Raw genomic sequence first — 20,356 nt, 5'->3', positions numbered from 1 at the left:
AAGAAATTCACAGTTCTGACGAGCTGAATAACCCAATACAAGAATTTTACAGGGCAATCACAAGTATTAACAGCAGAATAAACCAAGCTGAGGAAAGAATATCAGAGCTTGAAGACTGGTTCTCTGAAATAAGACAGTCAAAGAAAAAAGAATAAAAGGAATGAACAAAACCTCTGAGAAGTATGCGATTATGTAAAGAAGCCAAATCTATGAATCCTTGGCACCCCTGAAAGGGAGGGGAAGAAAGCAAACAGATTGGAAAACATATTTCAAATATCATCCATGAAAACTTCCCCAATTTTGCTAGAGAGGCCAACAGTCAAATTTAGGAAATACAGAGAATGCCTGCAAGATTCTACACAGGAAGATCATCCCCAAGACACAGTCATCAGATTTCCCATGGTCGAAATGAAAGAAAGAATGTTAAAGGCAGCTGGAGAGAAAAGGCAGGTCATCTACAAAGGGAATCGCATCAGGCTAACAGTGGACCTCTCAGCTGAAACCCTACAAGCCAAAAGAGATTGGGGGCCTATATTCAGCATTCTTAAATTAAAAAAAAAAGTATTCAACTAAGAAATTCATATCCAGCTAGACTAAGCTTCCAAAATGAAGGAGAAATAAGATTCTCTTCAGATAAGCAAATGTTTAGTGAGTTTGTTACCACCAAACCTGCCTTGCAAGAGATCTTGAAAGGAGCACTAAATATGGAAAGGAAAGACTGCTACCAGCTAATACAAAACCACCCTTAAACACACAGACCAGTGTCACCATAGAGCAACCACACAAGCAAGCCAACATCATAACCAGCTAACAACATAATGACCAGCTAACAACATAATGACAGGATCAAATCCATGCATATCAATACTAATCTTGTATGTAAACAGGTTAAATGCTGCACTTAAAAGGCACAGAGTGGCGAGGTGGATAAAGAGGGAGGACTCGACAGTATGCTGTCTTCAAGAGACCTGTCTCACATGAAATGACACCCATAGGCTCAAAATAAAGGGTTGGAAAAGAAATCTACCAAGCAAATGGAAAAGAGAAAAAAGCAGGGTTTGCCATTTTAATTTCAGACAAAACTGACTTCAAACCAACAAAGATCAAAAAGGCAAAGAAGGGTAAAGGATTCAGTTTAACAAGAAGACCTAACTATCCTAAATATATATGCACCTAACACAGGAGCACCCAGATTCATATGTTTTCAGAGTTTTTAGAGACCTTCAATTAGTCTTAGACTCACACAATAATAATGTGAGACTTCAACACTCTATTGACAATATTAGACAGATCATCAAGGCACAAAATTAACAAAGATATTCAGGACCTGAATTCAAAATTGAACTAAATGAATCTGATATACATTTACAGAACTCTCCAGCAAAAAACTATAGGACATACATTCTTCTCATTGTCACATGCTACATACTTTAAAATTGACCATATAATTAGACATAAAACAATCATCAGAAGCTACAAAAGAACCAAAATCATACCAAGCACACTTTCATGTCACAGTGCAATAGAAATAAAAGTCAAGACTAAGAAAATCACTCCAAAAACCATGTAACTACATGGAAATCGAATGACATGCTCCTGCGTGACTTTTGTGTAAACAATGAAATTAAGGCAGAAATCAAGAAGTTCATTGAAACTAATGAGAACAAAGATACAACATACCAGAATTTGTGGGACACAGCTAAGGGAGTGTTAAGAGGGCAATTCATAGCACTAAATGTTCACATCAAAAAGTTAGATGTCAAATTAATAGGCTAACATCACAAGGAAAGAATTAGAGAAACAGGAACAAATCAACCCCAAAGCTAGAAGAAACAGGACCTAATCAAGCCCAAAGTCGTAGCTCAGGTATGCATCATATATGGCCTGTGTTTAAAGGGCAAATCTCTCTGAGCCCCACAGTGTTCATCTGGACAATAATCAAAATCAGAGCTGAACTGAAGGAAATCAAGACATGAAGACTCATTCAAAAGATTAGTGAATCCTGGAGTTGGTTTTCTGAAAAAAAAAAAAAATTAATAAGATAGGCCACTAGCTACACTAATAAAGAAGAAAATAGAGAAGATCCAAATAAACACAATTAGAAATGAAGAAGAAAATGTTACCACTGACCCCACAGAAATAAAAATAACCATCAGAAACTACCAGAAATGTATTGTCTTAAAGTACTGAAGGCCAAAGGTCCAAAATCAAGGTGCCAGCATGGCCATGCACTCTGCAAATCCTTGAGGGGAGAACCATGGTTATGTCCTCTAGCTCTGGTAGCCCCAGACACTCCTTGGCTTATGATGGTTTCACTCCTATGTCAGCCTCCATCTTCACATGGCTGTCTTCCTGTGCCTCTGTCTAAATTCTCCTTTCCTTATAAGGATACCAGTCATGTTGGAATATCTGAAGTTTATTATATCTGCAGAGACCATGTTTCCAGATAAGGTCACATTCATGAAAATTGGGGGTTGGGACGTCAACATATTTCTTGGTTGGGGGATGGGTACAGTTAAACTATAACACTGTCTGAAGGAAGAAGTGCTCAACTGTTGAAGTCTGAAGTCACAACATCTTACTTTCTGCTGACAATCTTAACGCTTTTTTCTACTGCTGGTAAATCTGTTTATTTCTCAGGCTTCCCATCTCAGCCATATCTTTCCGATTCTTAGCAGATGGAGTTGTCTTCTTGTTTCCCACGAGAATCAGAAGTCCTCAGGTAGGGATGGCAATCTCCTGTCTGCTTTGCCCAAGGCAGAGGGCTGTTTTACTTGTGTTTCTTTCTTCCTCTCTCTAGAGCACTGCTGTGGACAATGCATTCACTTAAACTGCTGCTTTGTCCACTGTGCATCCCTCCCTGCCCCTGTGTCTCTGGGGAAGGGGTGCAAGACTCAAGAATGCAAGACCCAGCAAGTCAAGATTCACTATTGAGTTGAACAATGCTAAAAAAACTCTTAAGCATTGCTGATGCTTGAGCTCAACAGTGAGCTTGATCTTGTGTTGCTTATTCTACATCTGAATTACTATCTCAAAAGACTACAGGGAAGGATGGCAGAAGTGAGTACTCTCATAATCTAGCCTAAGATGAGCACAGAGGCACAAAGCATGCATCATCAGAACATGTGGGCAGAACATGACAGGCTATGGCCTTTTGCAACCCCAGGACCCAGAGCTCCAGAACTAATCTTCAGGCAAATGACGGTACTGGCTTTTCCATGGTGACATCTGGCCATGATACAGAGATCCCTGAGTAAGGACCTACCAGACTTCTAACCTTTCCACCACATCTTGCAGAAACCCATCATAAATACCTGGTATGGTTCTAAAAACCTGCCTTTAGCAAGCTAAGTCCGTTGTATCTTGCAGTTCCAGATACAAATTCTTATGACACCACCAGCATTATTCTTTATATACTGATGAATACACACTCCCTGCCCCCGATCCTCTGCACCTGTGCAGGGGCTCCCAGATGGTGGGAGGTGCTGTCAGCAGTCTGCACAAGCTGGATTGGAGAGGGCCAGCAGGCCTGGCCGGAGCTCTGGAAGCCTTTGTGGGTTCTGCCTGTTTCCTCTTGCCTGGCTGCTATGATCTGGCTCTGCCTGTTTTTACAGCCCTGGCTCCTGCTATTTTTCTCGCATGCATGCTTGGTGTCCTTTCAGGAGCCATGTGCAGTTTCCTGGGAGCATTCTGCCTTCCTTACCATGTTGCTTTGCAGTTTGTGATTATTTTGTCCTCACTTCCCTTGATTTTTGCCTCCTGGCTAATTCTGGCTCCTAGTTAGTTTAGTTTAAATTTCCATTTTCCCCAGTCTCTGGTGGATCTGTTCCATCCCTTTCTCACACTGTTCAAGATTGCACTTTCTCCCATACTACCAGAGCTCTTGGTTAGTCTCTTACCCCAACATTATAAGAGCCCCCATTTTACCTGCAGAGAAAGCCAGAGTGCTGCCGTGGCCCTCCTGTTCCCTTCCCATTCTCATCTATGTGCTTCCTTGGCGTTAGCCTCTGAAATACCACACAGTGCCTCTGGTTCTTCCTTGCCTTTCAGGGCTCAGCAAACTTTTCTATAAAGGGCCAGTGAATAAATATTTTAGACTTTGCAGTCCACATGGCCACTGTTGCATCTTTTCAATCTTGCCATCGTAGTATGAAAGTCTGCACAGTCTATGGATGCATGAGTGTGACTGGATGCTAATAAAACTTTATTCACAAAATGGGCAGCAGGTAGGATTTTTTGGCCCATGGGCTAGAGTTTGCTGGCCCCTGTTCTGCCTGGAAAGCTCTTCTCCCAGAAAACCCATCTGGCCAACTGTCCCATCTTTCTTGAGTCTTTGCTCAAATGCCATCTTCTTAATGGAACCTGCGCCTCACCACCTTATTTCAGATCATAGCTCCATCCTATCTGGCCCTCTTGGCTCTTCTTACCATGTTCGGTTTTAGCCTCAGCTATAATGTTGTCTCCTCCCGCCACTACAGTGAAAGTTCCCAATGACCAGGGCTTGTGTCTTTCTCTTACTCCTTGGTCCCACATGCTTACAACAGTGCTGGCATTAAAGCAAGCACTCAATGGATATTTTTCTAATTAATGAGTTAAATGGTGCTATGGTCTGAACGTTTATGTCCTTCCAAAAGTAGTAGGTTGAAATCGAACCTACAAGGTGATGGTATTAGAAGGTGAGGCATTTGAGAGCTGATTGGGTCATAAAGGTGGAGTCCTCATGAATGGGATTGGTGCCCACGTAAACAAGACCCTGGAGAGCTCCCTTGTTCCTCCCACCTTGTGAGGACACAATGAGAAGGTGCTGGCTAGGAACCAGAAAGCAAACCCTTGCCAGACACCATGTCTGCTGGTGCCTTGATCATAGACTTTCCAGCCTCCAGAACTGTGAGAAAGAAATGTTTGTTGTTTATCGGCGGCCCAGTTTGTGGTATTTTTGTTACAGCAGCTGGAATGGACGAAGACAATGGGTAGATGGTTGACTTCTTTGTTACCCCCACTATTTTATGAGTTCCTTAAGGGCAAGGGCTCTGTGGAAACCTGCTTTGTGTGCTAGCATCTTATTCAGTGTCTGAAACATAGATCAGGATTAATCCATATTTGTTGAATGCGTAAGAGATTAGCACACTTCACAAATAGCAGAAATATGAATAATGTTAAACATGGGAGAATGTTCTATTATACATTAGAATTAAACAGCAACAAAAACACAGATATGCGTATTTGAAATTGAACCAGGTCCAAAAATGTATAACATCTTCCCTTTGAGCCCCCATCTCACTTGGACCCCCGTTTTCAGCCATTATTCGTTGTCATTTCTCAAAGGCAGTACAATCAATTGGATAACATTCTGGATGAATCTGGAACATTAAGTTACGTATTTGGTAATGAATATATTTCAAAGTCATATTTTCCCCTGTGCCAAAGTCGCTCTTAAAACAAATTTATGTGTTTAGAGAAATACCTTAACGGCTTTAATGCATTAAAATATTAATCGTTAATAACTGTATGAAATGATTACTGTAAGGCAGGATAATAAATGTTTAATGGTCGATGCTTAAAATAGAGAAGCAATAAAACTTGCCTTCAAGAAACTGGCAGTCAAGTTGGGGAAACAATAAACCCATGAAAATGTGAAAATACATTTCCAAATTAATATTGTGCAAATTGAGTTTATGAGTTCTGAAGGAACTATGTGCTTGCACACAGAGGAAAAACTTCAGTAGGAACTTGGAAAAACTAACTCCTAAATGAGCCTTAATAACTCAGCATGAACATCTAAGCCACGTAGACTTATTAACACTCAGAGACCTGCTGGCTTTCCTTCTCTGGTGGAAATGTGCGCTTGTCCCACTGGGTTCTCCCAGGGAACTCCACAGTGTCCTGCAGTCTCTGAGATTTTGGCTAGGATTTCATATGGAGGTGAACTCACTTGAAATCCACAAGCATTCTCTTTTCAACTGTATCATTTTTTATGAGCTATTATAGTTCTAGTTGAGAAAACTCTTTTGGCAACAATGTTAAATTCTATTGGTTTGAAATACATTGATGGTGTTACTCAAGCATTAAGTAGACTCTTGAGGTCTTTAAAATGCAATTATTAACTTTCTAATGATTAATGATAATTTACTTGGAGGATGAAAATCTCCTCCATGCTTACTTAAGTCAAGGAGAAATTGTTTCTGCTTGTCCTAAAGAGAGGTGCTTTGGGGAGCTCAATGCTTCTCCTTGGGACCAGGTGCTGACTCCAAACAGCCTGAGCACAGCCAGGCTGGCATGACTTTGTTGATCTCCACCCTGGGGACAGTGAGAGCCTGTTTGGTAGGATACACACAGCATAGTACCTGGAGCTGTGACTGGTCTGTAGGAGGTGCTCTCTCGACTGACAAGATTCGCTACAGCTGGAAATTCAAAAATGGAATTAGAGGTCAGAGAACAAGCAAAACAAAGACAAATGGGGATTGAGAATGAAGTGAATGTGGGTACCAAAATGCAAGTATTTCTAAAGAAAAAGAAGAAGCTCTGTAAAGCCAGAATAGAATCAAGACTACATAGTCAGCAGCCTAGTGTTTTTGTTTTTGTTTTTGTTTTTTTTTTCCAAATAAGCACCTGGGGAGATGCTTAAAAAGAATGCCCTTGTGAAAAATAAGTTCTTTTCAGCATTACAAGTGCAAGGCTGATATCTCATTCAAGTTTAAACTTGCTAGGGTGAGGATGAGACAACATGGATGGAAAGTATGTTGAGCAAAGTTGTGTGACATGTGACATAGCACAATGAGATGCCCTCTTCTAATATTCAGGCCTGATTGAGCCTGTCAGCAGGCATTGCCAGTTGCCTATGCCTTGTGGGATGGCTGCAGTTCGGACATCGTGCTGTGAATCTAATCCTATTATCTTTGTAGGTCAGAAATCGTTTTAAATCAATGGCCTCCATGCATATCACCTGCCTGTCCATGTACTTATTAGAGTATCTGTTACTTGTAGCTATTACACCACCCAAAAGGAAGAGTCACAATGGCTATTTATAATATGCCAGGTAGATGGGAGGCTCCAAACCCATGTCATCTGCCATCCTTCTTATAATCTCTTAAGGGAGATTGCATTATCCTCCTTCTACAGATGAGCACCATGGGGCTCAGAGGGACTTGCCCCCTGAACACAGGCCATACCTGATGCATACCTGAGCTAGAGCTTGAAAACAGATCCACTCCAGAGCTTGCCTCCTTCCTTCTTTACAAGCTGCTGACCTTCCTTTTGTTTAGTTGGCATTTTAGGAAATACCAACGTTACAAATGGCCTCCATCTCTCTCTCCCATTGCCCACATTTTCATGCATGAGCTGCCGTGGAAGAGGGGTGTGTGGACTCTGGCAAAGGTTGAGAGCCTTTTCTTGATTGTTATAGACTTGCATGCATGATGCAATAAACTGGGGTTATTAAACCCAAAGCAGAAGAGCCTGTGTGATAATTTAATGCAGACCTTTATGGGTACAAAAGTGTGGTTAAGTGACATAAGGAGTCAGTTCTTATGGTGCTCTGAAAACACCGTATCGCTCCATCCTGTACATCAAGCACAGAGGGCCTAAAAGCTGGGGAGCCACAGGTCCTCTCCAATCATGTGAAGAAGCTTCTACACTTGCCAATACACTTGTCAATACACTTGCCAAAGGTCTTTTACTACTTTTGAATTTTAATGTGCACATTCCGCACGAAAAGGGATGAATAAATCTTTCCTTCTCCTACTACCACATTATGAGGATACTTGCATGAACTGTGTATACATGAGTCAGGGAAACCTCATAAAAAATAAATCCACTACAAGAAGGGATGCCTCCGTGTAGAGAAGATATCATGCAGACATGTGCTAGAACAGATAAAACAGTTGGGAAATGGCTCAATGTTCATTGTCTAGAGATTCTGGCAGTTTCCTAGTGATGGTCTTGAATCCCTCTTGATGTCCTTGCCTGATGACTAATGTTGCCTCCTTTCCTTCTTGAAAGCATCCCAGTTTCTAGCATAAATCATCTTGTCATCTTGTTTCTAAAATGCCCAGTTTTATGTGTTTCTATAAATTTGTCTCTATATTATTCTATTGAACTTTTTATTTACCACAGTCAAGGGCCTCTGACATTTGTTCACTCACTGCCACATATTGGGAAGTCGGCTCCCTGTGTCTTGATCCTCCTTTTGCCCCAGCTCAGATCAACTCAGGAGACAAAGCCAGAGCCGTCATGCACATTTCCTTATTCTGCAGTAGCTCATTGGGAAGAAGTATGATAAAAACTGAATAACGTTGGAGCTCAATGTCTTCTTTCAGTAAAATCTTACATGGTTTCCTTTCAGTCTTTTAACATAGTTTTTAGGCGTTAAAATATTTACCAGATTTTTAAATTTAACATTCCAATGAAAAAACTCATACGTATGAATTTGATCTTGCAGATAAAATGATTAATTCTTCCAAGAGGTGAACCTGTAAATTTAAAATAGCATCAGAAAAAATGGACATGGCAAATAGAAATGTTGTGTTTTGACAATTTTCAGAAATATTCCTGAAATTATGTATCACTAATAGGAATGTGTGATTTGGCAGAATTTTATAAGAGAGGGCTACATGCTTGGAATGGAATAAGAGCAGAGTAGACACCGAAGTCTGTCACTTTAAGCTAGAATATTTAGACAAATATTCAGTTAATGAAACTCCTATAGACCCAAAGATATGGAGAATTGTAGGTGTGAGTTTTGGACTTGTAGGGCGGTGTACAGAAGTGGTACTTCTCGTTTAGGGGAAGCCAGCCCGTGTCGCCATGGTACAAGTGGTTCCTATTTCAATAAGCAAATTCAGGAAAGTAATGCATTTTCAATGGGTCGTATTCCCCAGGAAGAAGGAAGGAATCAAACGTGCTGGAACGGTCTTTCCAGTCCTACTGCAAGGGTCTTAGCAATAACTTTTTTCTGTCAAGGGGCTCAATGAGTGACACACCTGGGGATGCAAGGCCCTGATTGCTGTGTAAATAGTTACCAAGGATGTGCTTGGCTCCAACTCCCCACCCCATCCCACACCACACACCCAGGAAACGGAATGATAAGCTTTTCTTTAAAACTCTTTGGTGTCTCTCCAATGGCAGTTGAAATCCGTACTGCTTGTTATGGGCTCCTGGCCTTGCCTGGCTTTCCACCTCCTGTCCTGTTGATCCCTTCGATCCTGACTGTGGCTTCATTTCATTCCTTGCCATGCTTATGGTCTTCCCCCAGGCCGCTCCTTCTGGCAGGATGTTCTCTTCCCCCATCCTCGTCTTTGTCTGGGTGGCCCCTTCTCAGCCTCACCCCTGCCCTTTCCCTTTTCTCTCCTTTCTGATCCTCTGTTTCTCCTGCCAGCCCTGGCCCTCTGTACCCTTGTCCTCACTGTAAGCACTTGTTGATCTGTCTCGTTTGTCTCCTCACACTGCTCTTGAGGGCACGGGGGCTGTGTCTATCAGTTTACTAAGGAGCACCCCGTGGCCAGGACTGCCCCTTGGGGCGGTGAGGAAGTGCCTGGAACAGTACTCTGGCTGGCTCTGCCACCGTGTTTGATTTCAGTCTTGATGGAATAAGTGTAGACCTTAATTTGATATACAGAATGCATACTCAGTGAGTTATCTTATTAATTAAATACTGATTATATTGACTCTCATGTGTGTTTATATTAATTTATGGAGTTATTTTCAATAAATAGAGGTCTGTATTTTGATAATTACCAGCCAAGTGCTTTTGATTCTGCATGTTGGATGTTGTTATTGTTATTCAAAAACAGAAAACAGAGAAAATATACTGGTAAATAATGTGACTAAGTTCCCACAGCCAGTAGGTGGAGGTATTGAGCCATCTATACATATATCTCTATACTCACATTTGTGATACACACATATGCACAGACACAAACGTGTGCATCCATCTATTGAAATCTATCTTTCTATCTATCAATCAATCAACATCATCTGTCTTTTAGTAGAAACCTCAGGAAAAGAACTTTAGCCTACCAATAGCTTTTAACCTCTGTTTAATTTCATTTAATTTTAAGTTTTCAGCTTTTAATTTTAATGAATACCTAGATAAAAATATATTTGACCTGGAAGCTTCTACAGCAGTTTTATCTCCATGAACTATGACAATGGAAACAGTGTACCCAATAAAGAGAGGGTCTAAAATCTGGGAATTCTTGTGGAAGGCATTTTGTAGCGACTGATACTAACAACTTAGGAACAGAAAACTGCTGGCTGTGTGTCACCTCTGAATATTGTTTCCATTAACTCATCTTATTTTTGTGAAATAGCTTGCTATTTAAAAACTCAGCATGGTAGGCCAGGCGCCGTGGCTCACGCGTATAATCCCAGCACTTTGGGAGTTCAAGACCAGTCTAACCAACATGGAGAAACCCTGTCTCTACTAAAAATACAAAATTAGCCGGGGGTGGTGGCAAAAACCTGAAATGCCAGCTACTCAGAAAGCTGAGGCAGAAGAATCTCTTGAACCCAGGAGGCGGAGTTTGCAGTGAACTGAGATCGCACCATTGCACTCCAGCCTGGGCAACAAGAGTGAAACTCTGTCTCAAAACAAACAAACAAAATTCAGCATGGCTTATTTATGATCCTAAAACTCTGATCACCTTTAAGCTATATATATATAATTTATATTATATATATATACTTGATCATTCATTATCATTATGTGAAGTTCTGTTCAATAGAAATTATTGCAAGGGACATTGAGAGTAAGTAAATGGTGACTATTATTTTGCAGTCAAAAGCCACTTTGTGTGATACTTGCCAAAGTCAGGCTGGAAAATGCCCGTACACAATGCCGAAATAATAATAGCCACCATTTATTGGCATCCTACTATGCATCAGCCCGTTTAATTTTTACAGCTTTGCAAACTAGGTCTGATTGTCAGATGCAACGACAGAAAATATCAGATGTCAATGGTCCAGCCAGGGCAGAGCCACAGGCATCGGGTACAGGCTTTTTCCAGCCTGACTTTGGCAACTGTGTCACAAGGTGACTTTTGACTGCAAAATAATTTATAATAAATTTTGATTCTAGTAAGATTTTTGTAGAGTAGGGATTCCTTTGTGCCTTTAATATTCACTCCCATTGTAGACAAATATTTTTATATCAATGATCAGATCAAGCCATTTGAATATGGTATACCCCCATACTGATGCTTTAGACATTGGAATAGAAAGAATGTAGAATGGGAGGCTTCATTTGGATGCTCAGTATTTGGTTTTGTGTGGTCAAAATCTCAAAATTTTTGATGCTTTTCTTCGCATCACTTGTAATTACATATATGGTGAGTCACTTCTCCTAGTCCTATCTGTGTGGTCACTATTATGTAAGAAAACATGCAAAATAAAAGTTCTTATATCGTGAAGAATAATTCTTATTAACATGATATATTTTGTACAACACTGTAATACATAACTCAGTATGTTTTACAAACATTAGAAAAGAGAGTTTCTCCATGTGTGTATTTACATAGCGGCTGACATGCCTGTTTTTCCTGTGATGTAGTCAGCAGCACACCTGAGATCTCTCTTTCATACACTCCTATCCATTGTACACAAGAAGAAAAGGCCTGATTTTCCTTCTGACTTGTTCAGCTCACTCAGGAGTGACAGATACTAGTTTGTGGTGAATTGCATTTTGAGAAAAGACAGAACTTAAATAACGGAAGGAAAACAAAATTCATCTTATCATCCTGCCTGGCAAGACTCTATCTAACATCACCTACTTCCAAATTTGTATCAATAAATATAAGAGCTATTTGACTGTCTGTTTTACAATTATTCCCACTTTTTTACTGTCTTTGAAAAAGGAGGCCGGGCGCGGTGGCTCAAGCCTGTAATCCCAGCACTTTGGGAGGCCGAGACGGGCGGATCACGAGGTCAGGAGATCGAGACCATCCTGGCTAACACGGTGAAACCTCGTCTCTACTAAAAATACAAAAACTTAGCCGGGCGAGGTGGCGGACGCCTGTAGTCCCAGCTACTCGGGAGGCTGAGGCAGGAGAATGGCGTGAACCCGGGAGGCAGAGCTTGCAGTGAGCTGAGATCCGGCCACTGCACTCCAGCCTGGGCGACAGAGCGAGACTCCGTCTCAAAAAAAAAAAAAAAAAAAAAAAAAAAAAAAAAAAAAAAAAAAAAAAAGAAAAAGGAACAGTATGCTAGCCGAATTTCAAGAGACTCTACTCTTCAAAAAACTGCGTTTCCCTAGTTAATGGCAGGTCACACAGTCAGGGGTCCACCCTCATCCTGAAGGATCAGTGTAGGGCCGCAGGATGTGTTACCAAATGCAGTCTCAGTCTCTGACCAGCGCGACCTGCACTGCATGGTGAATTAGCAAACAGCACTCACTACATTCGGAATACAAATTCTTCTCTTGTTTTTGCAAACCAAAAGGAAAACCTGTATTTGAGCATTTCTATCTAAAATGCACGTTGTGATCTTATAACATTGGTTCAGGGTAGTTTGGAGACATGGTGGAGGCTCTCTGTGGAAAGAGGAAACTGTGCATCAGTCTGCCTACCATTACTCAGTTTTCTCCTTATCTGCAAAAGCAGATGTGGTTTGCTGGAACAGACACAGGGTATGGAATGACCCCCCGAGAGTCATTTACTGGCTCTCTGAGGCTATGGTGGGCCCTCCTTGAAACACCCTCTGGAGTTGGCTCAAACACTTTCCGACAATGTTCTTGTTTAACAAGTCCTTAAATTGTTTCTTCTTCCTCCCACTTTTTCTTCTTTCTGTGTCATTCCTGACATCCATGGTAGCTGTGGTTTAAAGTTTCATCTCATCATTTATTGTCTCTCTAGTTGGTTCTGAAACCCCCCTCAGACTGTTACTAAGTAAACCTGCTTACCACTCGCCGTGGAAAGATGACCGTCCAGCCAAGAGCTTACCATTGTTTTTCTAAAGCAGAAAGTCAAATCCTGTTGAATATTGCTAGCATTTAATTGACTGTTTTCTTTTTGCAACCACTGTTTATTTTTTTTCAGTATAGTGTAATGCAGTGGTCCCTAAACTTTTTGGCACCAAGAACCAGTTTCATGGAAGATAAGTTTTCCATCAACTGGGGGTGGATAGAGGGGATGGTTTAGGGATGAAACTGTTATGCCTCAGATCATCAGGCATTAGATTCTCATAAGACGTGTACAACTTAGATCCCTCACATGCACAGTTCACAGCAGAGTTCCCGCTCCTATGAGAGTTTAATGCTGTCACTGATCTGACAGGAGGCAGAGCTCAGGAGGTAACACTCATTTGCCTGCTGCTCACCTCCTGCTGTGTGGCCTGGCTCCTAACAGGCCATGGACTGGTACTGGTCCATGTCCTAGGGGTTGGTGACCCCTGGTCTAATGGATTCAGGATTTTCCATCCCCCTTTGCCATTGCTAGTTATGTGAATTTAGACAAGTTATTAAATCTCTGGGCTTTAGTGTCCTCATCTATGAAATGGGAAGAATAGCACATCACCTAGCTCTGTGATTCTTGTGAGTTCAGTGGGAATATAAAGCACCAAGCACAGATCTTGGTGCAAGAATTAGCATTCTACAGATATTAGCTGTTTTTATTATAAACTCAACCTTCAGCTGGAAACCATAAAAGATCTTTCTTCCTTTGTATCTTCTTATTTTTTGGCTCAGGACTTCTGAGAAACTGGAGCTATTTACTATGTGGTTTTCATGCCATTTGTCCCCAAGTTAATAGCAGAAGTGGGTAGTAGTGAGTATATTTGATAAATCTTGGTGGACTCTGCCTCATGCCTCCTGCATGTGTGCTGGTAACCTAAGTCCCAGGCTAGACACCTTTGAACCCTTACGCCTTCTCTCTTTGTTTTCCCCATTTTAGGTGGGGTTTCTTCTTGCTGTTTTTGTTGTTGTTGCTTGTTTTGTACAATTCCCAAACTCTAGTTTTGTTTAGCCAGGGTGCAGGACCCATTTCAAAATAATTTAGCCTCTTCTTTAGAATTAGACATGCCAGTGATTATTTTCTTTACACATGGTTTTGAAATTGTTCCATATCTTTGCTTTTGGGGCCTGCTTTATCAAGTAATTCTTTTTTGGAGACTTACGGTGAACACAAACTTAACTGCCCCCCCCGCCCCCAGTATTTTCTTTATGTTCCAAAAACACAAATTACAGATGTGTAATCTGCTGTTTTTGTGAGCATCTCTCCAGGATATTAAAGCATACTATTAGAGTAAAGATATCTAACCTCCATCTTTTACAATGTTATGCAATTCAAGTTTTTTTTTTTTTTTTTTAATAGTCATTTAGGGTGAAAGCAATAGTGACTTAAGAATATGTTTGACAGTTTATAAATTAAAATCACCTCAGTATATTACTTGATACACTTCAATGACTTAACAGTGTGTTGTACTGAAGGGAAAAGTATCATACATAAACCATTTAGAATATTTTTAAAATTTTAGAATATTTTTTAAACATTTTTTTAAAAATTAGAATATTTTTAAAATGTAAAGTTGGATTAAATTAAAACATTTTGTGAAAATATCAAATATAGGTATTGATTGAAAATTGACAATAGTCTTCCTGGACAGAATAACAGAGTAGTCAATGCCAACCCTTTGTCAATGTCTGAAGTCAACTTCTGCATTTCAGACCTTAGATGATTCCGTTTATGTGTCTTACTCTTAACATTAATGGCTTATCTTGCAGCCACATATATTTTAGTTGTCCTGCCAGTAGCATGTTATTATTGCAATGCAATTGTATCTGGAAAAGTACAAGGCCAACTGAATTGCCCCCAAAAACTAATTGTTCCTGAAAATGTGTCTTTGTGAATATACTTGTTGTCTGTATCTTTCCATTAATTTTGGACACCAAAGGTTACTGCCATAGTTATCCTAGTTTGCACCATAAAATTAAGATACTTGCTGATTGAATGAATAGCATTTAGAAATAGAGAAGAATAAAACCTTGTGATTAGATTTTTAAAAGCAAATATTAGGGAGTATGTGTATCTCAACATGTACTCTCTCTATTATCACTGGTTTCAAACTGGAGGTTAGGAAGCTGAAACTTCAAATGCTTTATGTAAAATTCAGTTGATAATGTATATTTCCTAAACTCCTAATGAGCTTGGTGATTAAGTAAAGGCTTTGTCATAATTTTGTCATTTCTTTATCCCCATTTTAAAGCTAATTGTGAGACCAGAGAACTACAAAGCAATGTCTCCATCCCAATACTCTTCCCTCCTCTAAATGTATCACCAAGCAACCCAGAAATCAGAAAATCAGAGTTGTTTCTCACCGTTCCATGGTCACCATAGTAACAGAAATTGCTAAAGCTAATTCCAGACCCACCTTACAGTTTTAGTCTTTATTTTTGTTCCCAGCAATGAAAACAGTTTTAAAGTCCCTAGTAAAAGCACATACCTTATGTCAAAGTCACAGGAATGGATATAAGTTAAGTCAATTAATTTTGTTGTCTTGCACACAAATAGGATTGTAGACTGCTATATTCTGAGTCACATTTCATCTTTTTAATCCTATTTTCTCCCTCTCTTTCTGAAGGTTATGTAAGAATTTGCAAATAAAAAGTAATACATATTGCTCTAAAATGTACTGCAAATATTTGCTGCCAATGTTTGATGGTATTAACGTCACATTAACTTGAGCCCTAATTTAGCTCAGGATACTTGAGTGTGCAGTCATACCAGTGCCTTCCCATTAGTTAGAATCTGTGTATGACACTGAGTTTCCCAACAGTGTAGATCATTAAGCTGCTCACAGGGCCTCCCAATTGCCCTATAGGAATCAGCTATTATCTAAACAAAACCATGTCTCTTTGGATGAAGTACTGAGCAGGCAAGACCGAAAGGGAATGACATGAATGTTGAGATGTTTTCCCTCTTTTCTGTTTTTTCCCAGAGCCAAACTTTGTGTCATCTTATGACATCGGAAATTTTACCTACTTCTTTTTCCGAGAAAATGCAGTAGAGCATGACTGTGGGAAAACAGTGTTCTCCAGAGCTGCCCGGGTGTGCAAGAATGATATTGGTGGGCGCTTCCTGCTGGAAGACACCTGGACCACATTCATGAAGGCTCGCCTGAACTGCTCCCGTCCTGGGGAAGTCCCCTTTTACTACAACGAATTGCAGAGCACTTTCTTCCTGCCTGAGCTGGATTTGATCTATGGCATCTTTACCACCAATGTGTATGTAACTTGAAATAATTTTTCTCCCCTCTCTCTTACTCATTCTGAATAAGTCTTTTGTTCTTTGACCTCTGAGGTTTTAAATTTGCTTTAAAGAAAATCTTTCTTATTTTACTGGGCTAAACAGACAAAAAAAGAGGACTTTTCAATAAACTACCTTTAGACAAAGATACGTGATTTGTGAGACTGGTATTAGGAAAAATACTCCAAATCAAGAAAGTTTGTGTCAGTCTTTAGGATATAGTGACATTAAATTATTCTATTATAATTTGCTCCTTCCTGATTTGCCGTTGTGTTCTGGACACTTTTTGAAATACTGGTACATATTATACGTATATTTTTTTCTATATGCAAGTCATGCATTTGTGTATAATGAAAATAGTGTTGTCTGGAGAATCTGAAATCTTTGAGATAACATGATTCTTGCTTAAACCTTGCTCATATTTGAAAGGCACATTTTCCATAGCTGCATTTTATGTCAATTATACTTTTAAGATATTTTTATAAAAATTATGTTTTGTTTGGGGGTGGGACAGGGAGATACTCTTAACTTTAGAATGAATAATATTTGGGCTGGCTTAAGCCTATGAAGTTTTCTGATCTCCCTCACTCTTAATCTTGTGGACTGTCACATGTCCCCAAGGTTATTTCCCATCCTTAGCTGATATGCTGTGTAAGATTCAACAGGAGCACATGCCAAACCCAGGAATCAAGGATCACATTGAGACTCTCAGCATCACTTTCCTACACATTGGCTGTGATGCTGCTGATCCTACACTATGGGTTCTGATTTGGATCACCTTTGAAATCTCTCGTCTTGTGACTTAACACTTTAAGCAAAAGCCAAATATTTGTATCCAAAGTAAAGGATCCAAATCTAGTTGGGTTGGAAGTGCTGACAAATGAGGTAGGATGACCAAAAGTCCTGAATTGCCTGAGATTATCCTGGTTTTAGCATTGATGACAGCCCTGTAACTAAGGATACCTCTTATTCCTGGGTGAACCAGGACAGATGGTCACCCTAGGATGTCCTCTCTGCTTCCTAAGTGTTTTAATTTACTTTTTCATCTCTTGGGCATCAGATGCCTGCCCATGAGTGACATTTCTAAAACGTCACTTTACCTGCAGCTTATTTCCTCATTAACCTTCTCTTCCTGGTCTCTCAACTGCTTAACTTAGGGGTTAATATTTGCTTAATAACAGCTTTTACCCCCCATGAAGAGTCTTCTTTCTGACATGAGGTTAGAAAAGTAAGGCTAGTTTGGATGGCTCCACACATACCCTTTACTCCCCGTGGCCATATTTGTTTTCGTAAATCTGGTCTTCAGCCCAGAGGTTATTTCTTCTCTTTGATAAGTTTCTTTAAAAAAATCAGTCTACAGTTTCTGAAGTTGATTTTCTTTCCAAAACCTTGTTTAAAAACTAGTGTAGGTCGCACAAGATAAGTGTGCATTTGCTCAGTTGACATCAGTTTTATGCACAAGGAGAGTCCGGTTTACTTAGCTCTTCATTCCCCTGGCTCTGGGCAAAACAAAACAAAACAAAACAAAACAAACAAAACACCAATTTCAGAAGTTATGAAAGTACCATGCCTGAAACATTCCAAGATGGTATATGGTCAATTTAGATAGTTGCAAAAATAAGTTTCAGACTATTCTGGACTATTTGTTTAGTGTTGCAAATTCCCATCATGTCAGAAGTCACCCAATGTACAGAATCTATATTTTTAGAGATAGAAGCGTCACATCTCCCCTTTCTCCTTGGAATACTAATTTGTGTTAGGTCTTGGGAATGCATTTCTAATACGCCCATCTCAAATTTCACAATATTTTCCACCTCCTTTTCGTGTCTCAGACAACGTTTGCTTCAAATGGAAAGAAAATGAGGATCAGAGATATTATGAATTAGAAAGCTGTCTAATACTGGGCTGAGCTTCAGGGCTTAGAATATTGCTTTGCCTCTGTACATTCATCAAGGTTTCTCAGCTCTAGAGGAATGGGGAAAAGATAACCGTTCTGACTCCTTCTGTCCCTAGCATGACTGTGTAGTTTTCTCAATCACTTGAGTATGGCTTGGCCTGAAGGAAGTCTCTAAAGATTTGGCTTTTTTCCTAGATATCTAAAAATGGTGGCTCACCATTATAGTTGTTTATAGTGTAGAGATTGTAGTAAAGTATTACTATGTATAGATATGGATATACAGATACTAAAGTTGCTGCGGGGGGGGGGGGTAGGTTTTTTTTTATTGCTCTTCTAAATTTTTACCTTGATTGCTGATAGAAGCCAGGTTGGAACAGGTGGCTGCAGGTCTGTCATACAAGTGAGCTTGTTCATACTGATTCCAGCTTTAAGCCTACTCATTCTCAAGGTCATGATCTAGACCTGGCCTGCCCTCGCCTGCCCACAGATCTGGAGACCCTGTAGAAGTGAGTGAATAATTACTTCCTGTAGACAATCCCATCCTAGGAAGAGGGGGCAGGGCAGAGGGAGGAGCACAGTGGAGTCACACAGGCTCACCCTTTGCCCCCAGAGCACAGCAAGTGAAAGGGTAGAGAGGCAGGCATGGGGTCTACTATACCAATTGTGCTCACCGGGGGATGGCACAGGGGACAGGAGGAAGTGTTCCCACAACACTATTAAAGGATGTTCACACTGGCAACTACTGGGACATCCAGCGGAGTCTCTGGGTGACACCAGAGCCCAGGTCAGCCCATTCAGTCCTGGTGGTTGTGGTGAACAGAGAAACATTATGCCAGCAGGAAGAAGATTAGGTTCTTCCTTTACCTGGAAGCCGTCTGGCAACCTGGGGCCCCATGCAAAGCAGGTACAAATCCTGCTTCATTTCTCTGCAGCCTGTGACTTGGGCTAAGCAACCTCTCTGTGCTACTGTTTTTTGATCTGTAAGTCAGGGTCTTCTCAGGATCTATAGGTTCTCTGTGAGAAGTTAGATGATCCCTATCAAGTGCTTAGCAGGGGGCTCAAGGAGATACTGTTATTATTCATAATATCCCCGCTTTGCCTGCCTCTGCACCTGGCCCAAGGCATGCCTGGATGGGATGTCCTGTGTCTAGCCCTTCTTACTCCAGCATACTTGTTTTCTTTTCCTTATTAAAGCCTACTCACATGTTCAAAGGCCAGTGTCTTCCCTGTCCTTGTGTTTTAACTTCTCCCATTCTCTCTAGGGATAATGAAGAGTCAAAACAGCAAACTGAACAACCCATAGCTGGTGTTCACCCCTTTACTTTCCAGCGCCGGGTCCTGTATGCATCATGCTGGGCCTTGTCCTTGGTGCTGGACTTCTGGAGAAAATGCAGAAGGCCCTCAATACCCTCAAGGCCCTACCTTTCCATAAGGATGTGTTGACTGTCTGCCCTCCTGAAGTAGAATCCTGTCTACTTCACCCAGAGATATTGCAAAGGATTGGAAATCCTGGCATTTGGGGCCAGCCTGGGGTTCAAGTCCAGTTTCCTCATTTAGTAGATGGCTGACATTGGGGAAGGGTCTTGTCCTCACTATGCCTAGTTTTCCTTACCTGTGAATTTCCTTCACCTTATGAGGATTAAATGAATGGGAATTAGTAAAGTCCTTGGAATAGTGCCTAGCTCCTATTCAGTATTTATCAAATCAAACAAATATAAGCTAGGTATTTCAGTTTTGGAGTTTGTTTGACTTTTCCTTTGATGCAGGAAAAAAAAATGGATGAGAAGTGCATGTAGTATTGTCTCAGAGCAAGAGAAACTATATGTAAGCTTTCTCCTTTTATCTCCACTTCCCCTTCGAGAACCCAAACTGAGCTCAAAATGTGAGTTTACTTAACCAAATAATGTTGCTGTTTCCATACTTAGTCAGAGGGCACTGACCTTCTGAGGGCTCCCATTTATGACTGACTTTCAGAGCCTGAATTCTAAATTACGACTTCAGGATTTCATAGGTCAGTGCTATGTCAGATTTTTCTCTTTGACCCTTTGAATTTAAAATCTGTTTTAAATTAAAAGAAAATATGAAGAGTCAGACAGTCACTTTTCATAGAATACTTTGAGTTGATTTTTTTTTTAAAGGATGACAAATAAGACAAATATCTGGGTTAAAATACACACACACACACACACACACACACACACACACACACACACACACACACACACAC

The 20,356-nt window shown here is 40.5% G+C and overlaps 1 protein-coding gene across 1 annotated transcript in view; it reads left to right on the top strand.

Moving 5' to 3' along the window:
• Positions 1–20,356, top strand: part of SEMA5A (semaphorin 5A) — a 517,335-nt gene that overhangs the window by 318,407 nt on the left and 178,572 nt on the right. Inside the window, exon 9 of the mRNA XM_025388084.1 lies at positions 15,925–16,210. Coding sequence (XP_025243869.1) covers positions 15,925–16,210 — 286 coding nt within the window. The remainder of the gene's footprint in view (positions 1–15,924; positions 16,211–20,356) is intronic.

Source organism: Theropithecus gelada, chromosome 6 (assembly GCF_003255815.1).
Source record: "Theropithecus gelada isolate Dixy chromosome 6, Tgel_1.0, whole genome shotgun sequence".
NCBI lineage: Eukaryota > Metazoa > Chordata > Mammalia > Primates > Cercopithecidae > Theropithecus > Theropithecus gelada.
This window is presented reverse-complemented; position numbering and strand designations above follow the sequence as displayed.